The 23,795-nt window shown below is 34.3% G+C and overlaps 1 protein-coding gene across 7 annotated transcripts in view; it reads right to left on the bottom strand.

Annotated features, from left to right (window-relative positions):
- PDS5A (PDS5 cohesin associated factor A) overlaps nt 1-23,795 on the bottom strand; it is a 129,214-nt gene that overhangs the window by 45,320 nt on the left and 60,099 nt on the right. For all 7 annotated transcript variants that reach the window (XR_013446320.1, XM_078068527.1, XM_078068528.1 and 4 more), the window contains 7 exons: nt 22,364-22,515; nt 20,708-20,821; nt 18,289-18,370; nt 16,902-16,950; nt 16,528-16,667; nt 8,992-9,107; nt 1,046-1,151 (listed from right to left, as the gene is read on the bottom strand). Coding sequence is in view for 6 of the 7 variants with exons in the window: in XM_078068527.1 (XP_077924653.1) it covers nt 1,046-1,151; nt 8,992-9,107; nt 16,528-16,667; nt 16,902-16,950; nt 18,289-18,370; nt 20,708-20,821; nt 22,364-22,515 (759 nt within the window). In the remaining variant the exon portion in view is untranslated. The remainder of the gene's footprint in view (nt 1-1,045; nt 1,152-8,991; nt 9,108-16,527; nt 16,668-16,901; nt 16,951-18,288; nt 18,371-20,707; nt 20,822-22,363; nt 22,516-23,795) is intronic.

The raw sequence follows: 23,795 nt of genomic DNA on the forward strand, positions 1-23,795 counted from the left end.
ATAATACGTTGACATGTTAAATAAGTTGATAATATAAAACCTTATTAAGTTTTACTTACAGAAAAAACGAGAATCAAATTTGAAAAACTGAAAAAACCTATTAAAAATGTTCATCTTAAGGATGATTTCACTCTTAAAACTACTTAAAAATATAACCTCATCATTAAAAATATAATTAGAATCTTTCTTACGAAGCATCATTATCAATTATTTCCATGAAATTATATTTAAGACCATTCTAGTACAATCCCATCACTGTTTTCTTTCTCACGTCCACTGCATTGATTTGTCTCTTCTCCCTTAGTTTATATATTGTAATGATCTAAACATTTTTTGCCTTCAATTTCCTCTCCTCTTTACTCCATCTGATGAAAGCTCTGTCAAGTGCTGTTACCATATTAAAAGCCAGAATGAAAGACCCCGATAACACCTTTCTGCTCCAACAGCATTCCACAATCTAAAACCAATTTTGTCTCCCATTATTCCCCAAAGCAGTCCTTTTCTCTGGTTAGGCTAGACTCCCAACAATTCCTAAAATATGCCAAGAATTATCTTCTTTGATGATGCTGTGTTTCCCCTAGATTAAGTCATATCTTATCCATAAAGTCTTGTCTGACCTGGCTCTTAACTAATTGCTCTATTCTCTGAATTCTTTGGCATAAGAATATAAATATGATTAGCAATTGTTTAAAAATTCCCTGATCAGACAGATGCTATTATTATGTAATTCCTGTGAGCAATCCTACTGCTCCAGATGAAAGGTAAGACTAGATCATTTAGAACATACTGGTACAAGCACATGTTATTAAATACAGGCATGCAAATGATGAAACCGCAAACCCCCAAAACATTATTATTTTATAATGTAAAACAATTACATTATTGTAATGTAAAAACACACATTTTTATAAACTGTGATTTCTACCACAAATGTTTAATCTTTCAAATAGTTTCCAGTGAAATAAAGTCCAACTCTTGCATATCCTTATGGGAGTTCAAATTAAAACTGTGGAAATGCATGGAGACAAAATTATCTCAAAAGTACCTTAAGAAGTTCAAGTCCTGAACGAATAGCTGTATCTGGACTTACACCCTCCTCTTCATCATCTGCTGTCCCCTCTATTGATTTATTCATCAGTTTTACCAGTGCACTATTAAAACGAGAAAATCTCAATTAGTAATCTTACTAGATTAGTAACTGTATCCTAATTGCACTGTGGCAGAATACATACAGAATCTAAACATCAGATACAAATATGTTCATGGAGAAAAAACTTTTTTTAAACTTTGCTCCCTATTTGACAGCTGAGATATATTTTAGTTTATCTCCCTACACCACCGACCAAACTCCATGTGTAACTCTACTGAAAAACAACAAAACTAAAATTAAACGACACATACTGGAAATATAATTTACTATTGATTTCTATGTATAAAGATATCATTTACAATCTTAGGAAAAACAAAAGAGAGCAGCTGCTAAATGGACAAATGACAATTCACTCAAAGCAAAAAGCAAATAGTTAACAAAAACATGGACAAAGATGTTTAAATTAATCCCTGATAATTTACTGAATCAGTAATTACATTCCTAGAAATTCACAGCAAAGAAGCAGTTCATCAAAAGCATCATGTTATATTCATAAATAGATTCATCAATTAAAAAACCGCTTAATTACAAAAATACAGATTCTAAGGGACACATGCACCCTGATGTTTATAAGCAGCCTTATCAACAAGAGCCAAACTGTGGAGAGAGCCCAAATGTCCACTGACTGATGAACGGATAAAGAAGAGATGGTACATATATACAATAGAATATTACTCAGCCATCAAAAAGAACGAAATCTTGCCATTTGTAATGATGTGGACAGAACTAGAGTGTATTATAAGTGAAATAAATCAGTCAGAGAAAGACAAATACCGTATGATTTCACTCATATATAGAATTTAAGAAACAAAACAGACAAACATATGGGAAGAGAAAAGAAAGAAAGAAAAGAAAAAGAGAGAGGGAAACAAACCGTGAGAGATTCTTAACAATAAAGAACAAACTGAGGGCTGATGAGGGAGGGGGGTGGGGGATGGGCTAGATAGGTGATGGGTATTAAGGAGGGCACTTACTGTGATGAACACCAGATGTTGTATATAAGTGATGAATCACTAAATTCTACTCCTGAAACCAATACTGTACTATATGTTAACTAACTAGAATTTAAATATTTAAAAAACCATTTAATTGTCCAACATTATGGAATTAATTTTTCAAACATACCTAACCACCACAAAATGGAATATTAGTTGGTCAATAAAAATCAGTCTATGTAGCAAGATGATACTATTTTAAGTAAAAACAGATGTGATTTTTGGTTTTGAGACTGCTTCCTCATCAGTAAACTGAAGATAATACTACCTTATTTTGAGGGACATTAAATTATTACAGCAAATGGCCTAGTATATAGCAAATATTTAACAAATGGAAGCTAATGATAAATTTTAGGTGAAAATTTTTCCTTTGGAAAAATATGCATATTTTAAATTATTAAAAAAATTTTATGTACAAAATATATAAGATGCACAGATGCATCTTCTATATAATTTAAACCACTTTTAGTACTTTCCTTTCCTTTCTAACAACACAATAATTGAAAAACCTTAGTATCTTCAATTGATTTAAAAAAACAACCTTTTTTTTTTGAGAAAACAAATTAGGGGTGTATGTAAACAGTAGCCTGAAATATAATTTATATATCATATAATTCACATATTTAAAATGTGTAATTCAATGGTTTTTAGTGTAGATTCACAGGGCTGTAAAACCATTACCACAATCTAATTTTAGATTTCTCCCTGTCCCCAAAAAAACCCCTTTCCAACAGGAGTCACTGCTATTCACTTGCACCTCCTCTAGCCCTAGTAATCTATTAATCTACTTTCTCCTGTTATAGATTTCCCTATTCTGAATATTTCATATAAATAAAATCATACAATATATGGTCTTCTGTGACTCCTTTCACTTAGCAAACTGTTCTTAAGGTTCATCCATGCTGTAGTATGCATCAGTATTTCATTCACTTTAATCCTGAATAACCTTCCAGTATAGAAGACAATTTATCCGTTCATCAACTGACAGACATTTGGGTTGTTTCCACTTTTTTGGCTATTATGAATAATGTTGCTATAAACATTCATATACAGGTATGGACATATATTTTCTTTTTTTTTTTTTGGACATATATTTTCATTTCTCTTGGACATATATTTAGGAGTGGAATTGCGGGTTGCTATGGTAACTCCCTCTGTTTTAACCTTTTGAGCAACTGCCAAACTGTTTTCCAAAGCAGCTCCATCATTTTACATTCCCACCGGCAATACAGGAGGGTAACAATTTTTTTGCACCTTCTCCAACTCATCTGTCTTTTTGATTATAGCCATACATGTGCGCGCCACACACACACACACACACACACACACAAATAACATTCCCATCTCCTCACAAAAAATTGCCTTATGTCCCCTGTGTCGTCAATCTCCTTTTTCCATGCTGGCAATCACTGATCTGGTTTCTGTCACTACAATTTTACCATTTCTAGAATTTCATATATTTTGTGTCTGACATTTTTTAAGTGACATAATTCTTTTGAGATTCCTTCATGTTGTTGAGTAGAATCAGTAGTTTATTCCTTTCTACTGCTGAAAAGTATATATTGTATGGATATATCACAGTATGATTACCCAATTATCAATAGATGGACGTATGGCAATTTATGTTTTTTTTTTCTTATAGGCAATACGTAGTATTGGGATTCCTGAGTTGTATGGTAATATTATATGTCTACTTAATGTTATAACAAACTGTCTCCTACAGCATCAACACTTGGTATGGACAGAATCTTTAATTTTAGCCAAATGATTGTGCAGTGGTATTTCTCATTGTAATGTGAATTTATATTTCCCTAATGAGTAATAATGTTCATTGTCTTTTCCTGTGCTTATTTTCTATTTGTATATCTTACTTGGTGAAGTCTGTTCAAATCTTCTGTTCATTTTTATACTTTGTCTTACTGAGTAGTAACAATACTTTTTATATTCTGGATATAATCTTTTATCAGGTATATGCTTTGCAAGTCTTTTCTCCCAGTCTGTAGCTTGACTTTTCTTTCTCATAATGGTGTCTTGCAAAAAGGAAAAATTATTTAATTTTCTTTCATTGTTTGTGCTTTTTATGTCCCATTTATTTTGCTCACCCCATATTTTGTTTTAGAAGTTTTAGCTCTGACATTATATATTTTTTAAAAAGTTATTTTCAATTTGAGAAAAATATTCTGAATTAAGCTTTCTATTAGGAGGAAATCCTATAAAATGATACATTAATTTAACAAAATTATAAATGTGTTTGAAAAAATTTATAAATGTATCTAATTATTTGCAAGAGGTCATCCATGCATTTACTTAATAAGTATTTAATGACCACCTATTATGTACCAAGTCTTAGGGTCTGTCCTGAAAGTATAGTGCAAAACAAGACAGACATAATCTTTTTCATTTATAATGTGGGTACATCACCATTATGAGTCGAGCTATAAGAAAAAGACCCAAGTCTTGAAACCAGGATTGTAGTCCTTCTTCTTATAAAAGTACTTTCATTTCTAAATGAGAGAAATAATACATACACCATATACTTCACAGGGGTATCATGCAGCAAAAGATTATTACCAATTCAAGTACACGTTGAAAACTGCTTGGGAAGTCTTCTATGTGTCTCTTTCTCTTCCATGCTGTGTAACAATGGATACAAATCTTCACCATTCTATCTCAGGTCTAAATCCTTCCACTGAGCAGACTACCTACTTTACTTTTAACCTAATAGAGAATAATGGAGGCCTTGAGTGAAAACTAATTTTCTATACCCTACCTTCTAACTTCCTCTCATTTGTATCTATTATTTTTTCATGTCATAGGGGAAGATTTCCTTCTTTCTATTCCTCTTCTTTAGGGATGTTGCACTATCTTAATTCTATTCCCCTTCTCCCATCTTCAACCTCTCTTCTTTTCTATTAGTATCCCTCAAAGGTATTTCAATATTCAAAATTCCTTCATTAAAAACAATAGAAGACCCTTCTTCAAGTTTACTCTCTTCCCATCATCTCATTTTTCTCCTTTACTTTTTATAGCTAAACTGTCCACAGTGGCTGTCCCACATCTCAATTTATCTCCTAAAGCAGAGTTTCAAAGTGTGACAAGGTATTTATCCCCTTTGATTTTCTCATACCCAAAGGTTGCTGAGTGGAACCTACTGGGATCCTGTTGAGCTAGGCCAGTCACCTCTGGGCTTGGGCAGTCTTCTCTGCTCAAATATTATCATTTTCTCTGTGTATCATGATGTGTATTTGAGAAGGACTATCCTAAGCTCTTCTCAAGAGTTGGGTCATGTGGGTTTGCCCTTGCTACCCCAAAGAAACTATTCTGGCCATTGTGATGTTTCTCCCTTTTCTAAGTCCAATGGATGCTTTTTACTATCTATTTTCCTTCTGGGTAGCATCTGACCCCCCCAATTTTTTAGTCCCTTTTTTCTGTTATCACTCTTTCCCGATTTTCCTTCCACTTTTGACCATGTCTCCCTAAAAAAATTTTTTTAATTGAATAATTGTCATATGATATTATGTTAGTTTCAGGTATAGAGCATAGTGATTTGGTATTTATAAACATTACGAAATGGTCACCACAATAAGTCTAGTTACTATCTGTCACCATACCACATTGTTAGAATTTTTAAGAATTCAATGAATTCCTTATCTTCTGGCAGCCTCTTAATTTTCCTTAGGATTCAGTCCTCACCCTTTTCTTTTTAAATTTTACCCTCTCCCCGAGGTTTCAACCATTATTACAATCATTACTTCACTTTCGACCACTATCTAAAGACAAATAACTGAAACATGCATATGTGTATTTGTATAAACACAAGTCTGGAGAAAATATACTAAAGAAAAATTGGTTATATTTAGGATGATTTTCTACTTTCCTCATTCCTTTCTTCCAAAATCCTTCATTATGGTTAAAGTACATGCAATTTTCTAACTACTTCTTGATTCCTTCTGCCTTTGTTTTGTCTATCTTTTCTTCCTAGAATAGCTACTAACGTTCATTCGGTAATTACTATGTGTGAGGCATTGTGCTAAGTGTTTTATATACCCATGTCATTTAAGCCTCTCAACAATTCCAGTTGTTATTGTAATGTATTATTCTTATTTTAAACATAAGGACATTAAAGCTCAGAGCAGCTTAAATAATTTACCCCAGGACACAAGGCTAGTGGCCTGGGCTGCTCTCCCCCTGCAGTCTTCACCTGGCCACCCTCCATAATTCCTACTCATCTTTCATTACCCATTTATGTGTGATCTATTTCAGAGCCTTCCCTAACAACAAATCCATCCCACACAATTTGGGTTATATAACGAACCTTCTCCAGTTACCCAATGTATTTTACAAACTGCTCCATTAAATGTATGTTACATGAATAAATAAACCCTCTATCTGTAATTTAATAGTCCATGAAGAGGTGATTATACAGAAAGAATATTATATGACATACATATTTCTCATTAAAATTAATAAATTGGAATTTTGCATACAATTAGTCTCTCAGAAACCCTAACCATAAGTTCATTTCTCTGAGCCTTAACACGTATGATGTTACTGAAAAAATTGAGTTTTTGGTCTTTTAGAATGGAGATTAACCACTAGCTTATATAATTTACTAAAGTAATGAAACCCTATGAAGCTTCATGGAAACAAACAGCAAATGCCATTATATGTCTCTTTCAAAGTCAATATGCAAAGGCAAGAGTACTACTACATGTACTATATCCTTGATTTACCTCATTAGAATTAAATGGCATAGAGCAAAGGACACTGACGTCAAAAATAATAAATCTGGTGGGAATATAAATGATATGGCCACTGTGGAAAACAGTATGGAGGTTCCTCAAAAAATTAAAAATAGAAACACCATATGATCCAATAATTAAACTACTGCGTATTTACCCAAAGAAAATGAAAACACTAATTTCAAAAGATATATGCACCCCTTTGTTTACTGCAGCATTATTTATAACAGTCAAGACACAGAAACAACCTAAGTGTCCACTGACAGATGAATGGATAAAGAAGATGCAGTACACACACACACACGAATATTATGCAGCCATAAAAAGGGATGAACTCTTGTCATTTTCAACAACATGATGGACCTACAGGGTATTACGCTAAGTGAAATAAGTCAGACTGAGAAAGACAAATGCCATATGATTTACTCATATGTGGAATCTAAAAAAAAAAAAAATGAATAAACAAACAAAAAGCAGAATCAGACCTATAAATACAGAGAACTGATGGCTGCCAGAGGGAAGAGGGATGGAGGGATAGGCAAAATGAATGAAGAGGAGTGGGAGATATTGGCTTCTAGTTATGGAGTAAGTCATGGGAATAAAAGGTACAGCATAGGGAATATAGTTCATGATATTGTAATATCACCGTATGGTGACACATGGGAGCTATATTTGTGGTGAGCCATAGCATTAGAGATGTTGAATCACTATGTTGTATACCTGAAATTAATGTAACATTGTGTTTGAAGTATACACAAATAAAAAGAATTAAAAATTACTGCCATCCTTTGGAAAAATCAATCAATCTATGGTTTTTGCCATTACCCAGCTGTGAACAAACCATTTACTCTTTGAAAACCTTAGTTTTCTTATTTGCAAATAAGGAAATTAAAGAAAAAGGAATTCTTAGTCAAAAGGAAAAAGACAAACATCGCTGTTATTAGCTGAATTGCATACCCCAAATTCATATGTTGAAGTCTAACCTCCAGTACGTGATGTGATTGTACTTGAAATGAGGGCCTTAAAGGAGATAATTAGGGTAAAATGAGGTGAAATGTGTGGGACACTATCCAATATGACTATTGTCCTTATATGAAGAGAAGATTAGGACACAGACAATGTGAGACCTTGTGAGGAGACAGCGAGAAGGAGGCCGTCTGCAAGTCAAGTAGAGAGGCTTCGGAAGAAATCAAACTTGCTGACACCTCTATCTTGGACTTCTAGCCTCCAAAACTGTGAGAAAATTAAATTCTGTTGTTTAAGTCACCCAGTCTGTGGTATTTTGTTATGGCAGCCCTAGAAAATCAATACAACTGGCATTTCAATACAACCAAAGCAGTAGTTCACATATGGTGAAGTAACTAGCTAGAACCAGCTCTCCTAACCCAAGGCTGTTTAAAAAGAGAACCAATAAAACCAAACCAAACCAAAACGAGAGAGAGAGAGAGAACCAGTAAGTGCTATGTAATAACCCAATATGAAAAGGAAGACATACAGCTTATCTACTATACCAGACTACTTAGTTTTATGTGTTCTAATTCTCACAATCATCCAACAGGGAGATATGACACACATACTGAAGTTAAAAATAAAATGAAAAACTCAGATAAATTACTGGGCTTCTTTCAAAGCCACAAAACTGGTACGTAGTAGACACAGGTTGTGAAACCAGATTAGTCTAAGGGCAACTTGTGCTCTTTTCAAAATACTATTCTGTTTTCACATATCTCAAGTAAACAGTGATATATACTAAAGGAATGTTGTGTGGCCATCAAAATGGTTAAGAAAACTCAAAAACTGATTGATAGCCTATAGATGTAAAATTTTCTTCTTTCTCCATTCTTAATATTCTTAATTTCTTTAATGAGCACATATAGGCTAAAGATAAAACACAAGAACCCTTAAAAAAATAAAAAGCACTGAAGTAAGCCAAAGACTAGAAAACAAGCAGGCCCTTCTTTCAACTTCAATGATACATCCTTCTGCCATTAAAAAGGTATACAGGGAACCTTTTTAGGTTTTCTTAGGGACCCAGAATTTAAACTTACAGCACTGTGGTTTCAGATTATATTCTATTTTTGAGTGAATATATTTCCTAGCTTACCTTATGGCTTCTGAATCAATGTGCACAGGTGCAATTCTTTCCAACAGAAATTTGACCATCTCTAGAAAAGGATTTGTTGGCTGCTTAGGATTTGCAAGTTTTCGAGCTATTTCTCTCTATAGAAAGGAAAGATTTTACCGTAAGTATGATTTACTTTCATATTTTTCAAAATAAAAATAATTATAGGTATCAAAAGCATTTAAAGATTCAAAACCAGCAGAATCTGCTTTAGACCTGACTAAATTTCTGCTTTAGATCCTGACTAAAATTATATACTCATTAAGTAATCAAAACAAAATCTGGACAATGGGGAACAGAAAGGGGATGACACAGTATAATTTATGCCTTCTGTCTCATATTTCTCCCATGAAGTTATTGATTAGTAAACAATCTTTTTTAATGCTCTACTTCCAAAAAGTTAAAAATTTAAACTTTCATGGGTCTTAGTTTATTTCAAAATTTATTTCAAACTAATAACATGTTTATTAGTTTATTTCATAATAATGTCATAATATTTTGTTTTATTTCAGTTAATGATTTGTTTTTTTAAAGGCGAAGATTCGTTAAGTATGTAATTATACAGTTTTTTTAGTTCTGGAAGAACATAGCTGATTTCAAACACAGTGGTATTACATCAAATATCTCCTACAAGGAAAACACATTATTGATGGAATTTCTAAAGAACATATTAGGACTTAATGATTATAGAACCTAATTCTCCCAAAGAAAAGGCTAAATTTGCTGGGCATTAGGGAAAGAAGTTTAATAACAATGTTTTTAATTGAATATCTGTGATGAGTAAATGTAAATCTTGGCTGATAAGATAAAGCACATTAAAAGTGCTTTCCAAACTATAAAGCAATAACAAATAATAGTCATTTTATGTACTCTTTCCATAAAAAAAAGAAAAAAAACATTATATGTTCAGAGGGACAAGGGAAAAAGGAAAAAATTTCTACTGTAGTTTCAGTGACATCCTGACACATATTAATTATAAAACCAATATTAAATTAGATACCATCCATGTCTGTTAATAGAGTGTAAGTCTCAGGAAAACTTCTTAGTCATTAAGAGATGCCTGATTTATTTTGCAAGCTGTAATTAACTGAGCAAAATTTTAGCATTTGAGAAAATAAAAGTATTTTAGTCAGTGCTCAGTCCTTACATACTTCGCTCTAACCAATAGATATACATTTTAAATCTGAATTTAAGTATGTTACTATCTTTTGAAATCAAATTTATTTTGTGCAGGTCTCCCCAAAAGGGGATTTTTCCATCCCTAGTATAAAATTTAGTTGCTTTAACCTAAGATAAAGTCAGTGATCATTTAATAACAAATAAATCTATTGGAAAATTGCTAGACAAACTATACAGTCAGTACTCTGGAATAGATTACTAAAAAAGGAAAAACTAGGCATTAGGAGAGACAGTTACAGTAGAAAAAAATAAAGGAAATGTTAAAGGGAAAAATAATTCAAAATTATCTAATCAGTAATAACAATATAAAATACACCTATGTACATACACAATAACACTAGACACAATGAACTTTTATTTTAAAGTAGGCTCCATGCCCATCGTGGAGCCCAACATGGGGCTTGAACTCATGACCCTGAGATCAAGACCTGAACTGAGATCAAGAGTCAGATGCTTACCCAGTTGAACCACCCAGGCGCCCAACACAATTAACTTTTAAAACCTGACATTTTTGTATTCCAATATAACCTTACATTTAGGTAATCCCTCATAACAATATTTTATGTATGCAATATCTAGGTACTCTCTCATAACAACTACATGTGATAAGATTCTTAAGTGATACTGGGGATTAGCAGCAAGCCAAATTAGTTTGTGACAACAAAAACCAACTAATTAGTTTGTAGCAACAAGTCAAGAGTTTCCTTATTTTTTTTACACAAGAAAAAAAAATACCCACACATACTTCCAACGCATAAACAAGAAATTTTATAACTGAAAAGTAGTTGACAAAGCTTCAAACAGAAGTAATCATTTGTAATCCTTTTAGGAAATGACAGCAGAAAGAAAAAAGAAAATTCTTTCTGCATCCCTGACAGTATTTCCAAAATTTCTCATCAACTATGGTAACACTGTAGATTCATACTACTACTGATATTTACTAATTACATAAATTGTTTAGTATATTAAGCACCCTTATGGAGTATCAAGGAAATAAAGAAATAGTCCCTATTTTTTTTTTTTTTAAAGATTTTATTTGAGGGGCGCCTGGGTGGCTCAGTTGTTAAGCATCTGCCTTTGGCTCAGGTCATGATCCCAGGGTTCTGGGATCAAGCCCCGCATCAGGCTCCCTGCTCTGCGGGAAGCCTGCTTCTCCCTCTCCCTCTCCGCTCCCCCCTACTTGTGTTCCCCCCTCTCTGGCTGTGTCTGTCAAATAAATAAAATCTAAAAAAAAAAGATTTTATTTGAGAACGCATGCGTGTGAGAACAAGTGGGGGGAGGGGCAGGGGGATAAGCAGACTCCCCACTGAGCAAGGAGCTAAAGGTAGGGCTCTATCCCAGGACTGTGAGATTATGACCTGAGCCGAAGCTTAACCGACTGAGCCACCCAGGTGCCCCAATCCCTATTTTAACATGCTTATAATTTATTTTGTTATTACAAAAATAAATAGCTTAAAAATTCTGCATCTATATATCCTTTGTTCTTCATACATTTTTTCCTTTCTCATTTTGACAATAAAAACATTTGTTAAAAAAAATAGTATTCTTTCACATACAGTGTTCCCTCTCATATACTTTTGCTGTTTTCCTAATCAAAATGTCTCCTAAGAGGATTTAACATTATCAATATTTTTCGTAGCTGGAAACAGTAAACTAGATAAAGCAATTTCTCACAAGAAGCAGTTTCTAAAGGTTTAACTTTCATGTTACAGTGATCTGTTGTTTTTGGTTCGTGTGTGTGTGTGTGTGTGGTGGGTTTCCCCCACCAATAAGCAATTCTCTGGACACCAGCAGGATGTTACAATTCAGCTCAATTCTGACACTGTCTACCCCGAGGTAGCATCAGTTCCCACAGGTTAAGAGTTCAGTCTTAAGAGACGGTTTCCCTCCAAACCTCCAGACATCAGTTGTAAGCCCAGGCTGTTACCTACACTCCTGACCAACCGCCTGTAAATCTAGATTCCCACGACCCCCTCCTTCCTTGGGTCTGATGAACTTGCTAGAGCAACTCACAGAATTCAGAGCAAAATTTACTTACCAGATTACTGGTTTATTATAAAAGGATACAGATCTAAGGAACAGCCAGATGGAAGAGATACATAGGGCAAGGTATGTGGCAAGGACAGGGAACTCCCATTCCCTCTGTGAGCCTGCCCCTCACCCCAAATCTCCACATGTCCACCGACCCGGAAGCCTCTCTGAATCTTGTCTTTTTTAAGTCTTTAATGGAGGCTTCATTACATGGGTTTGATGATCAAATCATTGGCAACTGGTGACTGAACTCAATTTCCTGCCCCTCTCCTCTTCTCTGATGTCAGAGGGTAGGACTGACAGTTCCAATCCACTAATCATGTGATTGGCTACACAGGGAACCACTCCCCACCCTTAGCTGAGCTCCCAAAGGCACCTCATTAACATAACAAAAGACACCGTTGCAGCTCTCAGCACTTAGGATGAGTTTTAGTCCTGTGCCAGAAATGGGGGACAAAGACCCAATATATATTTCTTACTATAAATCACATCACATCTTATATCATTCTCACTGAACCACAGAAAGGTTAAATGAAAAGGAAACAGGAAGCACTTGATGACTGTTACTAAATAGTGTAACATAAGTTAGCATCTCTCTCCCCTTTCGTTCTTTTCTTCCCTACCTCCTCCAGGAACTATACCTATGCTAATATATACGAACCAGCCTTAAATTTCAGACTTCTAAACACAACTGCTGCGAGGCCACACATCGTTATCTTCTCCTACCCTTCAAATATCTCCTCTGATAACCAATCACTCAAGCTAGAAATACAGCAGTCATTCTTGATGTAGTGGTCTAATCCCTACTCATCCTTTAAGATTCGATTCAGGAATCACTTATTCTAGAATAAGCTATTCCCATTTCCACCCCTGCCTGGGACGGCTGCTGTCCCTTTGTGTTACCAAAGTGCATGATTCTATCAGAATACTTACCACCCTGTATTCTCTACTGAGATATTTGCCTGCCTCTGTCATCTAAACTGCAACCGCAGTGAGAGACCATGTATAATACAATTTACTAAATTACGCAGTGAACTATAATGGTGTAGACTTGATCAAGGGACAACCCAAAGTTTGGCCTTCAGAAGATACAATGCATATTCAGATAACCTTGTAGGGAAGGGTTTTTTAAGGTGTGGTCCATGGACGACTTGTATCATAATCACTTTTGAGACTGTTAAAAAGATGGAGATTAAGGATCCCTCTCTACTTATTTTAAGAATTCCTAGTGTTTGTCATAAATATGTAATACCATAAGAATTACTTTTCATTCACATCTTACAGGGCAGTGCAAGGGGTCTTGTATTAGGTCATATATAAAACTTCATCTTATCTTATTCTAACATATTATGAGGTTGATAATATTTATAGATGAAGAAAAGGAAGCTCAGAAATATTGAGTAACTAACAGTCACAATGGCAATAAATGGTCTAGCTGAAATTCAAACCTAGGACACTCTCAAATGCTCAATTAATAAGCTTCCTGGAAAATCTTGAAATTTAGGTCATAGGGAGGTGTTAGAGCAAAAAATAGCAAGCAGAGCTCATGCTATGGCAAATATGTGATCCGTCTCTAGGACCAAGGTGTGGAAACTCAAAACCTGAAGTCCAAAGGAAAAGCAAATCTATTTGGCACATATCATAATAGACTGCTCATCCTCTCTTACTATAGCATCATGTATATATGTATTAATCCACAGTATGTGTCTATTGTAATTCCTTGCTCAAAGTATTTGATCTCCATTCCCACAAATTCTGTTACTGAGTAATGCTCACCTCTTGAGAAGAAGTGACTGTCATTTAGAAAAAAAGGAAGTGGTAGTATATACACATTAGCAGGGGACAGAGAGGGACTCTCAGAGAAAGAATGAAAGCTACATAGAGCGACAGAAACTAAATTTTATGTTTGTATACTTCTTTATTCTTTTCTTCAACTTCAGAATGAAACTGTCAGGAAAAGAGGAATGTGATACTAGAGGGTATATATAACTAGTACCAGCAGCCCTTGCGGAGAAAGACAAAATGATATAGATATTCTGGAAAACAGCAAAAACTCTTCTAACAGTGGTCATTTTCCAGAGTGTTTAAAGGGTATTATAAATCCTATTTTATACTCAAGAATACATAGATATGTTAAATAATGCGCTCAGAATACACAATGCTAATGTAAAAGCCAGAAATTACTGTGAAACATCCACCAAATAAAATAAACTAAAAAACATGAATAGCAGAAATTTTTTCTTCTAGAATAGAATTCTATTAGCTATTCTGTGGACCATTACTTAAAATATCTTCAGAATAACTCCCCCCCCCCCCCCAAAAAAAAGTATCATTACCATGCTCTTTCCAGTGCAACTGTGGTCCTCATCTCTACTTTCTTGGTTGCTAAAATCAGGAGTGCTGATTGGCTGCACTGTGTATGGCTGTGGTATTCATCCTGAGATATTTTGGTTACAAACATCTGTTTTGCATATACTTTTTGGATTTGGAAACTCTTAGATATTTATGGTCTGACAAATATTAGGAATTCATGTTATTGCCATTTTCCCAAACTCACGCTCAATTTCTGTTTTCTCAGACCAAAAACACCACTTGATTGTTCTTTCTCAAGGTCATTTGTTGAGCAGTACTCAGTTGTACTGGATCTTCCTACAAACAATGGAATGTATACAAAAAACACTATTGAGGACCTATGAGATCTAGACTCTACCTGCAGCTCAGCCACTATCACCAGCTATAAAATACTGGACGAGAAACCTTAAAATCCAATGTCTTTATTTGTAAAATGAAGTGGTTAAACCAACTTTTTTTTTAAAGATTTTATTTATTTGAGAGAGTGAGAGGGAGTGAGCAAGCACACGCATGTAAGCCAGGGGAGGCACAGAGGGAGAGGAAGGGAGAGGGAGGGAGAGGGAGAGAGGGAGAGAGAGGTAGAGAGAGAGAGAGCGAGAGAGAGAGAGAGAGAAAGAGAATCCCAAGAGGACTCTGTACTGAGCGCTGAGCCCAACATGGGGCTCCATCTCATGACTCTGAGATCATGACCTGGGCCGAAATCAAGAGTTGGACGTTTAACTGACTGAGCCAGACAAGTGCCTCTACACCAACTATTTCTAAGGTCTTTTCAAAATATTTCATTCTATGACTCAATTATATTAGTAGAGACCCTGTAGGATACAGTACTCTGGAACTAGAATCCTAAATGCCAAAGACATAAATGCAACCTTTAACTGTTTTCAGCAAACCACCCAGCACTTGGCATATCCTCATCCCTAGACCCAAGAGAAGAGTCCACTGTTCTCTTCCCTAAATTAGCTTCCCCTCTTCTCTTCCTAATCCTTTTTTTTTAAAATCCACTTAGAGACCTAATATCCCTAGAATGAGTAAAAAAAATACCTATTCCATGCTCTCAGACCACTTTGTATATACATCTATTATAGTCCTCATCCCTTTAACACACAAATAATTATTGCACTCTAATTCTTTTTAGAACAAAGTTAGACATAAATATCTGAAATAATTTTCCTTTCTCTTATTCAGCTCTGTAAGCCTGGTCACAAACATAATGGTTGTAACATATGTAATACCACAGAAATACAATTTATTTAAATCCTAAAGGGCAGTGCTGGGCCAGGTATTAGGATATATATACACAGATACACACACAAAATCTTCTAACAATCCTATGAGTTTTTTAACGTTTATAGATGAGAAAAATGAGGCTACAAAATATTGAAGAACTTACTAAAGGTCACACTGGTAGTAAATGGTATAGCTGAAATTCAAACACAAAACTCTCATAAAATGCTGTATAAATGAATGGATGAAGTTTTCCTTCCTGATATTTTCAATGAATACTGGTTTTCTATAAAATAAAGAATCCAGGAATAGAATGAAGACAAAAGCCTAAATAGGAATTACCTTATCTATAAATGCATATATGGCAATGTAACTGTTGCTAATTTATTGACAAGGGTTATTTCCATGCTAATACATGAGTGAAGAAAATGCATACACACATAAGCATTTAGAAAATTCTATTTACTTAACAAACGTCTGCTAAATACAAAGCATACTGCTTTGCTCAATTCCTAGGACCAAACTCCGTGGCTTAGTTCTCTAGTGTTTTTCCTGGAATTTGGTTAAACAGTGGTAAGAGAGCTAAGCTGACCACAGATATACTCCTGAGTAATTTAGAGTTCACAATATTGTTAAATTAACACAAATAATTTATGTAAAGCAGACTTTAATGAAATATAAATTTCAACAAGTGAAGCTAAAAGAACACATGTAGAAGTATAATTTACTAACCACACAAACATCTGCCTGTTTGCATGAACAGGTTGGGCTGATTAATAACTCCAGCTGAGACCGCAATTTCTCATCATCACCGAGAACCTGGTTAAATTTCTTCACAAAATCTTGTGCTTTCCCAGGGTCAGGCAAATTCTCTATAAAATTGAAAGAGAATCAGTATTATAAAATAAAAACTACTATACTAAACTAAAAGCAAGTGGTCTTAAAAATTATGCTGAGCTATCAAAAAACAATCAGCCTAACTGGTTCTTAGAAATAAAATTAAGAGGATTATTTTCTCTTACTTAGTATTAAATTGATAGTCCCATTATGTAAATTGTCTGTTTTGATGTTTATTATATACATATGGAGTGAATAAACAAACTCACTTGCTATGGTCATCAGTTTTCCAAACATGGCAGAACAGTTAGCCTCTGACTGAAATTTAAAACAAAAACAAAAGTCATATTTGCTACCAAATTTCTGTAAGAAAATCCAATTACACATTTTTAAAGAAAAAAAAAACCAAACCAAAACAAAACAAAAAACACCACACACTAAAAAAAAAAACAACAAAAAAACAAACCAAAACAAAACAAAAAACACCACACACTAGCCACCAGAAAATCTACGCCCCAAGTTGGTAACAAAGAATTGTGGAGTAGCAACAACTATTAAGTTAGGACAAACAGAAGGAAAGGTGATGTCAAAAAGAGGTTTTTAAAAATTAAAAAGGAGTAACATAACTTCCATAGGGAAAACATCTTGCCAGAAGACTGAACTGAAGATAATTGAAACAATTATCGTATCAAAATTACTGTGAAGCCATACATCAAAGAAAATTAACTAAAAATCTGACAAGTAGAAAAAAATTTCTTCCTGAAGAGTTCTATTAACTATTTTGTGGCCTTTTACTTAAATAACCTCACAATACCACCTGCCTCCCAAAAAGTAATTCTGTATAGTCCAGCACAATAAAGTTATTACCTTATTACTAAATTTGTATGAAATTTGAATAATTTGGATCAGAAATTGGTAAACTATGGTCCTATGGACCATCTGTTATTGTTCAAGTTTTGCGGAAACACAGTCACATTTGTTCACTTACATATTGTCTATGACTGCTTTTGCAATTTTATAAAGGCAGAGTTGAGCAGTTCACCAGACTTTATGGCTGGTAAAGCCTAAGTTTTTACAATCTGATCATTTACAAAAAATTTTGCCAACCCTTGCTTTAGCATCAATAGACTCTTGAAGGGTCTCTGTCTATAATTTCCTAGTTAAGAACACTTATTCTAGTAGCAAACACACTTAGAAGTATATTAAGAAATTATTCAAGTTTCTTTCCCCCCCATCTTTCAGAAGACACTGGGCAAAATTTTTTTGTTAATTTGACTTTGCCATATTTATAGAACTGGTACCTAAATTTGATAGTGACTACATTGAGGAACCCAAAATCATGGAGTAAAAAAAAATCATGATTTCTCATAAAATTTTATCTTGATGTTTAATTCTAATTATTTGAAAACTGATGAACCATGTATAAATTCTTAGTATCTGAAATGATAAACTAGAAATTACCATTTCTTTGTTCATACTAGAAAATAAGATTTTGTTATATTCATTTACAGTTAAAATTTAGCTTGGAAAACTAGAGAAATTATGTGTAACCGACATTTGGAAAACACTTGAAAGTTTTTACTTGCTTCATTATATGTAACTACAGAAAAACTGAATAACGACCATAACAAACTATTAAACAAATCATGAACCTACTGTAGGTTGCTTGTGCAAATCCAATAGTTCTCGTACATGACTTCTAAGCATGTTCTGACACTTCCACATTTCATTGAGAGCTCTGTTAATAAAGTTATAAACATGAAAAAAATATGTAATATAACAATCTGGTAATTATTCAACTTTACTACTTTTCTTGTTGCATGAGATAGATACGCTATGCTTCTACATCTACCTAAAATTTTAAGCACCAGCACTTATTTATAGGATTAAGACAGGTTAGCTTAAAATAGTATATAAAAGACTTCTTATGAGAGAAAATATTTGAGAAGTTTAGAAGGATGAATAGGATCTTTCTAGGTAAATGGGGACTGAAACATTTTTTTTAAAAAAGATTTTAGTTGAGAGAGAGACAGAGAGAGAGAGAAAGAAAGCTTGAGCACGAGCTGGGGGGAGGGGCAGAGAGGGAGAAGCAGACTCCCTGCTGGGCGGGGAGCCAAATGTGGGGCTTGAACCCAGGACCCTGAGATCATGACCTGAGCCAAGGGGAGACGCTTAACGGACTGAGCCACCCAGGCGCCTGGGGACTGAAAGACATTCTAAGCAGGGGAAACTAGAATGTTCCGGTACCAAAAAAAAAAAAGATAAAATGTCATCAAAATGCCTGGGATAGGTAACTTAAGCGTTTTTTTACAGATTTGGAGCACAGAGTGTGAATGAAGTAGCATCAGGAAGCTGGAACATACTGCAGAAAAGGATCAGATCATAAAGGCATTTTCATGGCAGGCTAAGAGGTATTCATGAAGGGCCGTCGAAATAAACTTAGAAATGATGTAGATTCAAGACACCAAATTTAACTTGAGTGTGTTTATTATTCTACACTTCTTTCTCTCCATGAAAGCAGATTTTCTTCTCTCACAAACCCAGTCCATAATTCCAGGTGCCCAGAGGGATCTCTGAGACATTAGTCTATGTTGGAGTATTATTTGCCAATATTTTGAAATATAAAGAGACCAAAACCTTAGGCTAGGGATTTACTACGTAGGGTGAGCATTAGGAATCACCTGCAAATTTAAAAAAAAAATGATGGCTAACGCCTCCTAATACACTAAGGATACAACGTTACCTCTGTAGAATTTCTGCTGAAAATGCATAATCCCAATCTAATGAGGAAACACTGGATGAACCCCAATTGAGGAAATATTCTACAAAATTGGACTGGACCATGTAATACTCTTCCCCAACCATCAAAGTTGTAAGAGACAAAGACTGAGGAATGGCTCCAAATTAAGAAACTAGAGACATATGACAATGAAATATACAAGCTATAATCCCAGAAAAGAAAAAAACCCATAAAGCACATTACTGGAACAACTGAGGAAACTTAAATACACATTAGATTAGACAATAATATTGTATCAATGTTAATCTTTTGATTTTGATAAGAGTACTCCGGTCATATAAGAGAATATCCTTGTTCTTAGGGAATATACACTGAAATATTTAGGGGTAAAGGGATCTAATGTCTGCAAATTACTCTCAAATGGTTCAGAAGAAAATATTTATGTAGCGATAAAGAAAAAGTATATGCAAATGGCAAAGTGATAAAGCAAATGATGAATCTAGGTAAAATGCTTTGTACTATTTCCGCAACTTCTCTGTAAGTTTGAAATTATATGAAAGTTAAAAAAACAAATACATAAAATATACACATATTATAATAATACACACACACACACACAAGCTGAGGTTCTTTTCAGAAGAATCAGAATTCTTAGTGACGGGACATGTTTACTTTTTTTAAAAGCTTTATTACAGTGGAGTGACCACACATCCTAGTTGGCCTGGGACAGTTAAAGTTTATGCCAATTGCCTAATCAAAAATATTAATAGTGCCTTTCTGTTTCAAAAATAACCCGGTTCGAACAATCAATCACATGGTCATTCTACACAGAGTGATCTCAATATACTTTCCTGATTAAGAAGCAGTATTTAGTTCTTAGGATTAGTATTGTAAAGCTCCAATAGTGTAATTTAGATCCCTGTGAACAGGTAGACAAAGTAATTTTGACATGGGGATTTCTTTGAATCCCTGAAACTGTATTATTGACTCAGTTGCCAAATATGTTTATGCATATAGGATTATTTTTTGCTTTTAATTTATCTAAACTTATAAATTTTTCTGTATAAACATTTATCTAAGGTTCTTTCTTCCTTGAGAGCATGTGTGAGTGTGGGGGGGGGGAGGGGGGCAAAGGGAGAGAATCTTAATCAAGCTCCATGCCCAGCCTGTGGCAAAATCTGAGCCAAAATCAGGAGTCGGACCCTACTGACTGAGCCACCCAGGCGCCCCTGAGGTTTTTGATTCAACTAGAAGAAGCAACAACCCTATCAACAATTAGATAAGGTAATTTTATAAAATCTTTAACTCCAAACAATCATTTAAAAAGTAACTTACTTGACAGCATTTGGATCCAAACTAGCATATAAGTAATACAAGCATTTCATTCTCTCTTCTGTTTCCAGGTTGTGGGGGACAAGATACTGTGCAAAGATTTTCTCTACCAACAGTCTATGAAACAAAAAAATCCCAGTTACAATTATTCTGTTATTTTCAGAAGCAATAGCCCTTTTATATTTTAACCATCTCATGCAAAGATACCAGACCTATGTGTGTAAATACAATGGAAAAGATTAGTAGGTGACCGGTTCCTTTCCTTGGAGTATGTTTTTTATTTGATTGCTGTTGGTTTTGTTTTGTTTTGTTTTGTTTTTGAGTAATCTCTGCGCCCAATGTGGGGCTCGAACTCATGAAATCACGAGTTGCATGCTCTACCGACTGAGACAGGCAGGCACCCTGGAATATAGTTATTTTAAAATTTAGAGCTGTGGTTGCTATTTGTGGCTTTACTTTCTGTCAGTATGGAATATTTGTTCTAAAAGGGTTATACGTTATCCCTAAACACAGGGTGCTAGGCTGTTCCAGCTATTCTTCATCAGTCCTGAGGTATAGGAAATTACTTAACACTACATATAAAGCTACAATCAAGAACAGCTAATTCTCAAAAAAACAAAACAAAACAAAAAACTCAAATCCAAAACCAAAAAAACCCCAACACATAAACACACACAAAAACATTGATTTCCTCCAATTACAATCCAACTCCTTTCCCATGTCATCATTTAATAAAATCAGGGGGATCTTCCTTCGTATTACTTCCCGAAAATTTAGCTTTTCCTGTGCACATCTGATCTCTCTTCTCTCCACAGTTTAAATTCCTTAACGATACTGGAATAACCTTCTTGCTAAGCTTATATTTATTATTCAGAACCATCAGAACAAGACAATACAAGAAATCCTCATTAATCAATGAAATACACAGCCAGTGATGCTGAAGTAATCAGTCTAATTCTATCAAACATTGCAAAGTACTTTGCAAAAACCAAAATCATTACTACAACCCAATATAGAATTACAAGTAACATTCAAAAAATGATAACAATGTAAGTCCTTAACACAAGAAAAAAAATTTTGTAACTAAATATGGGGATGGATGTTAAGTTGACATACTGTGGTGATCTTTTCCCAATATATACAAATATAGAATCATTATGTTATACACCTGAAATTAATGTTATGTGTCGATTATACCTCAATAAAAAAACACCATAGTACTTCCTCTATTGATACTTACAGTGTTGCAAAAAAGTAAAAATAATAACTAGCAGTTACTGAATAGTCCCATATGGACAGGCACTGGGTTAGGGAGCTTTACGTTCATTTTTTATTTAATCCACATGACCATCTTGCATGGAAAGCTTTATTATTACTTTTTAGATAAAACCAACGTGCACAGAAGTCAGTTGTGAGAAGTACACATCTAATAAGGGGCAGAATGAACATTTGGTCTCTGGTCTGACTCCAAAGTCCATACCTACTTCACTAATGATGCTACTTGACAATTTGTGTCAGAGTCTTATTTAAACATAGAATGTATAAATATGCAGAAAGTGACTTCCAAATTTAGAAATTAAAAAATTAAAAAGTATATTATATGTCAAAAAGTTAAAAGCACTTTTATATTCAACCATTCTACCAACATGTCAGACTCACTTGTCATCGATGCTATTCTGATAATAAATATGCAAAAGCTTGTCTTTTATCCAGCTGACTTTCTCTGCAGCTTCCTTTCCCGCTTCACCATGAAGGCAGTATTTCTTATAAAGCTGAGCCAGACCCATCATAGCTTCTTTTCTTACTCGCCACTAAAAAGTATAAAGTTTTTTGAATGAGCGAGATACCAAACTTTAGTATACTAATCTGCAAAAACTGGCATTTCTTCACTAGGTTTTACAATCATATGTACATAAGCTGGCATAGTATTTATTTTCCTAAGAAGCAACAAATTGCTTTACCAACAATTTTGAATACATATGTATTTATAAATCAGACTATTTTAAAAATTGTTGAATGCAAATACTACTAAATCACCTACCAATTTTTCATTTCACTCACAGCCAAGCAATCGGTAGTAAATCTTACAGATGATTTCATTAGATTCTGTCTAAAAAAATTTGCCCTAGTTTTAAAAGTGATAAAAGGTAAAAGAGAAAGTGTGATTTACTCTGCAACCAAAAGCCCTATCATCTGGAATATTTTATCCTAATTACATTCCTTTTGATATTAACTCAGAATAAAAACAAAATTTAGTATCAAGATCCTAGAATTACGAAGTTGGAAAGAACCTTAGTGATCATTTTAAGTGAACTTCCTTACTTTATAGATTAAAAGGGCAAATGATTTACCTAGCCACATACTAGTTAGTGGAAGAAGACTCTTTGGGACTTCCAGAGACTGGAACAGTTTGCTAGGAGGAAAGAAAGGTGGCAGGAAGAAGGTCGATAAAAAAGGAGACTATAAAAACCTACAGTTAGAACCATGACAGTGAGAGGTAATAAAAAAAAAGATATTTGTCTCAATAACAAATCAGAGCATACGATCTTTGGTTTATTTACATTAATATTTCTTTATAATCTTTTGTATAATTTCTTCATTTTTAGGCTATTTAGATGGAATGAAACTTTGTTCCCATGTAACAGGTAACAGATGCCTTTGACATTTCTCACATGAAACCAAAGACTGTAAGCAGTGAAATCTAAGATTAAGTCCTGTCCCCACATTTTATAGGGGAGAAAACAAATTTCAGAAAGGCTATACACAAGGTCATCTAATTTACTGCACCAAAATCCGGGTCCTAAAAAATATCCAGTAGATGCTATTTTGACCACATCATGCAGCCTCAGGAAGATTCATTTATTCAACTCCTTCAGAAACTACAAACAAACATTAGTAGAAGCAGGAGTGAAAAGTTTCTAAAAGGAGGAAATAACAAAATTGGTAATACCTTAAATTGAGTGTGTGTATGGAGGTGGGGGCGGGCGGGGAGAGAGTTACCAGCTAACCACTAGGTAGAGCGTCATTTCATTTAAATTAAAGCCAAGAGGAAAAACTTGTTCAAAGTTATAATCACTGATACAGTTGGACA

Source organism: Halichoerus grypus, chromosome 3 (genome assembly GCF_964656455.1).
Source record: "Halichoerus grypus chromosome 3, mHalGry1.hap1.1, whole genome shotgun sequence".
NCBI lineage: Eukaryota > Metazoa > Chordata > Mammalia > Carnivora > Phocidae > Halichoerus > Halichoerus grypus.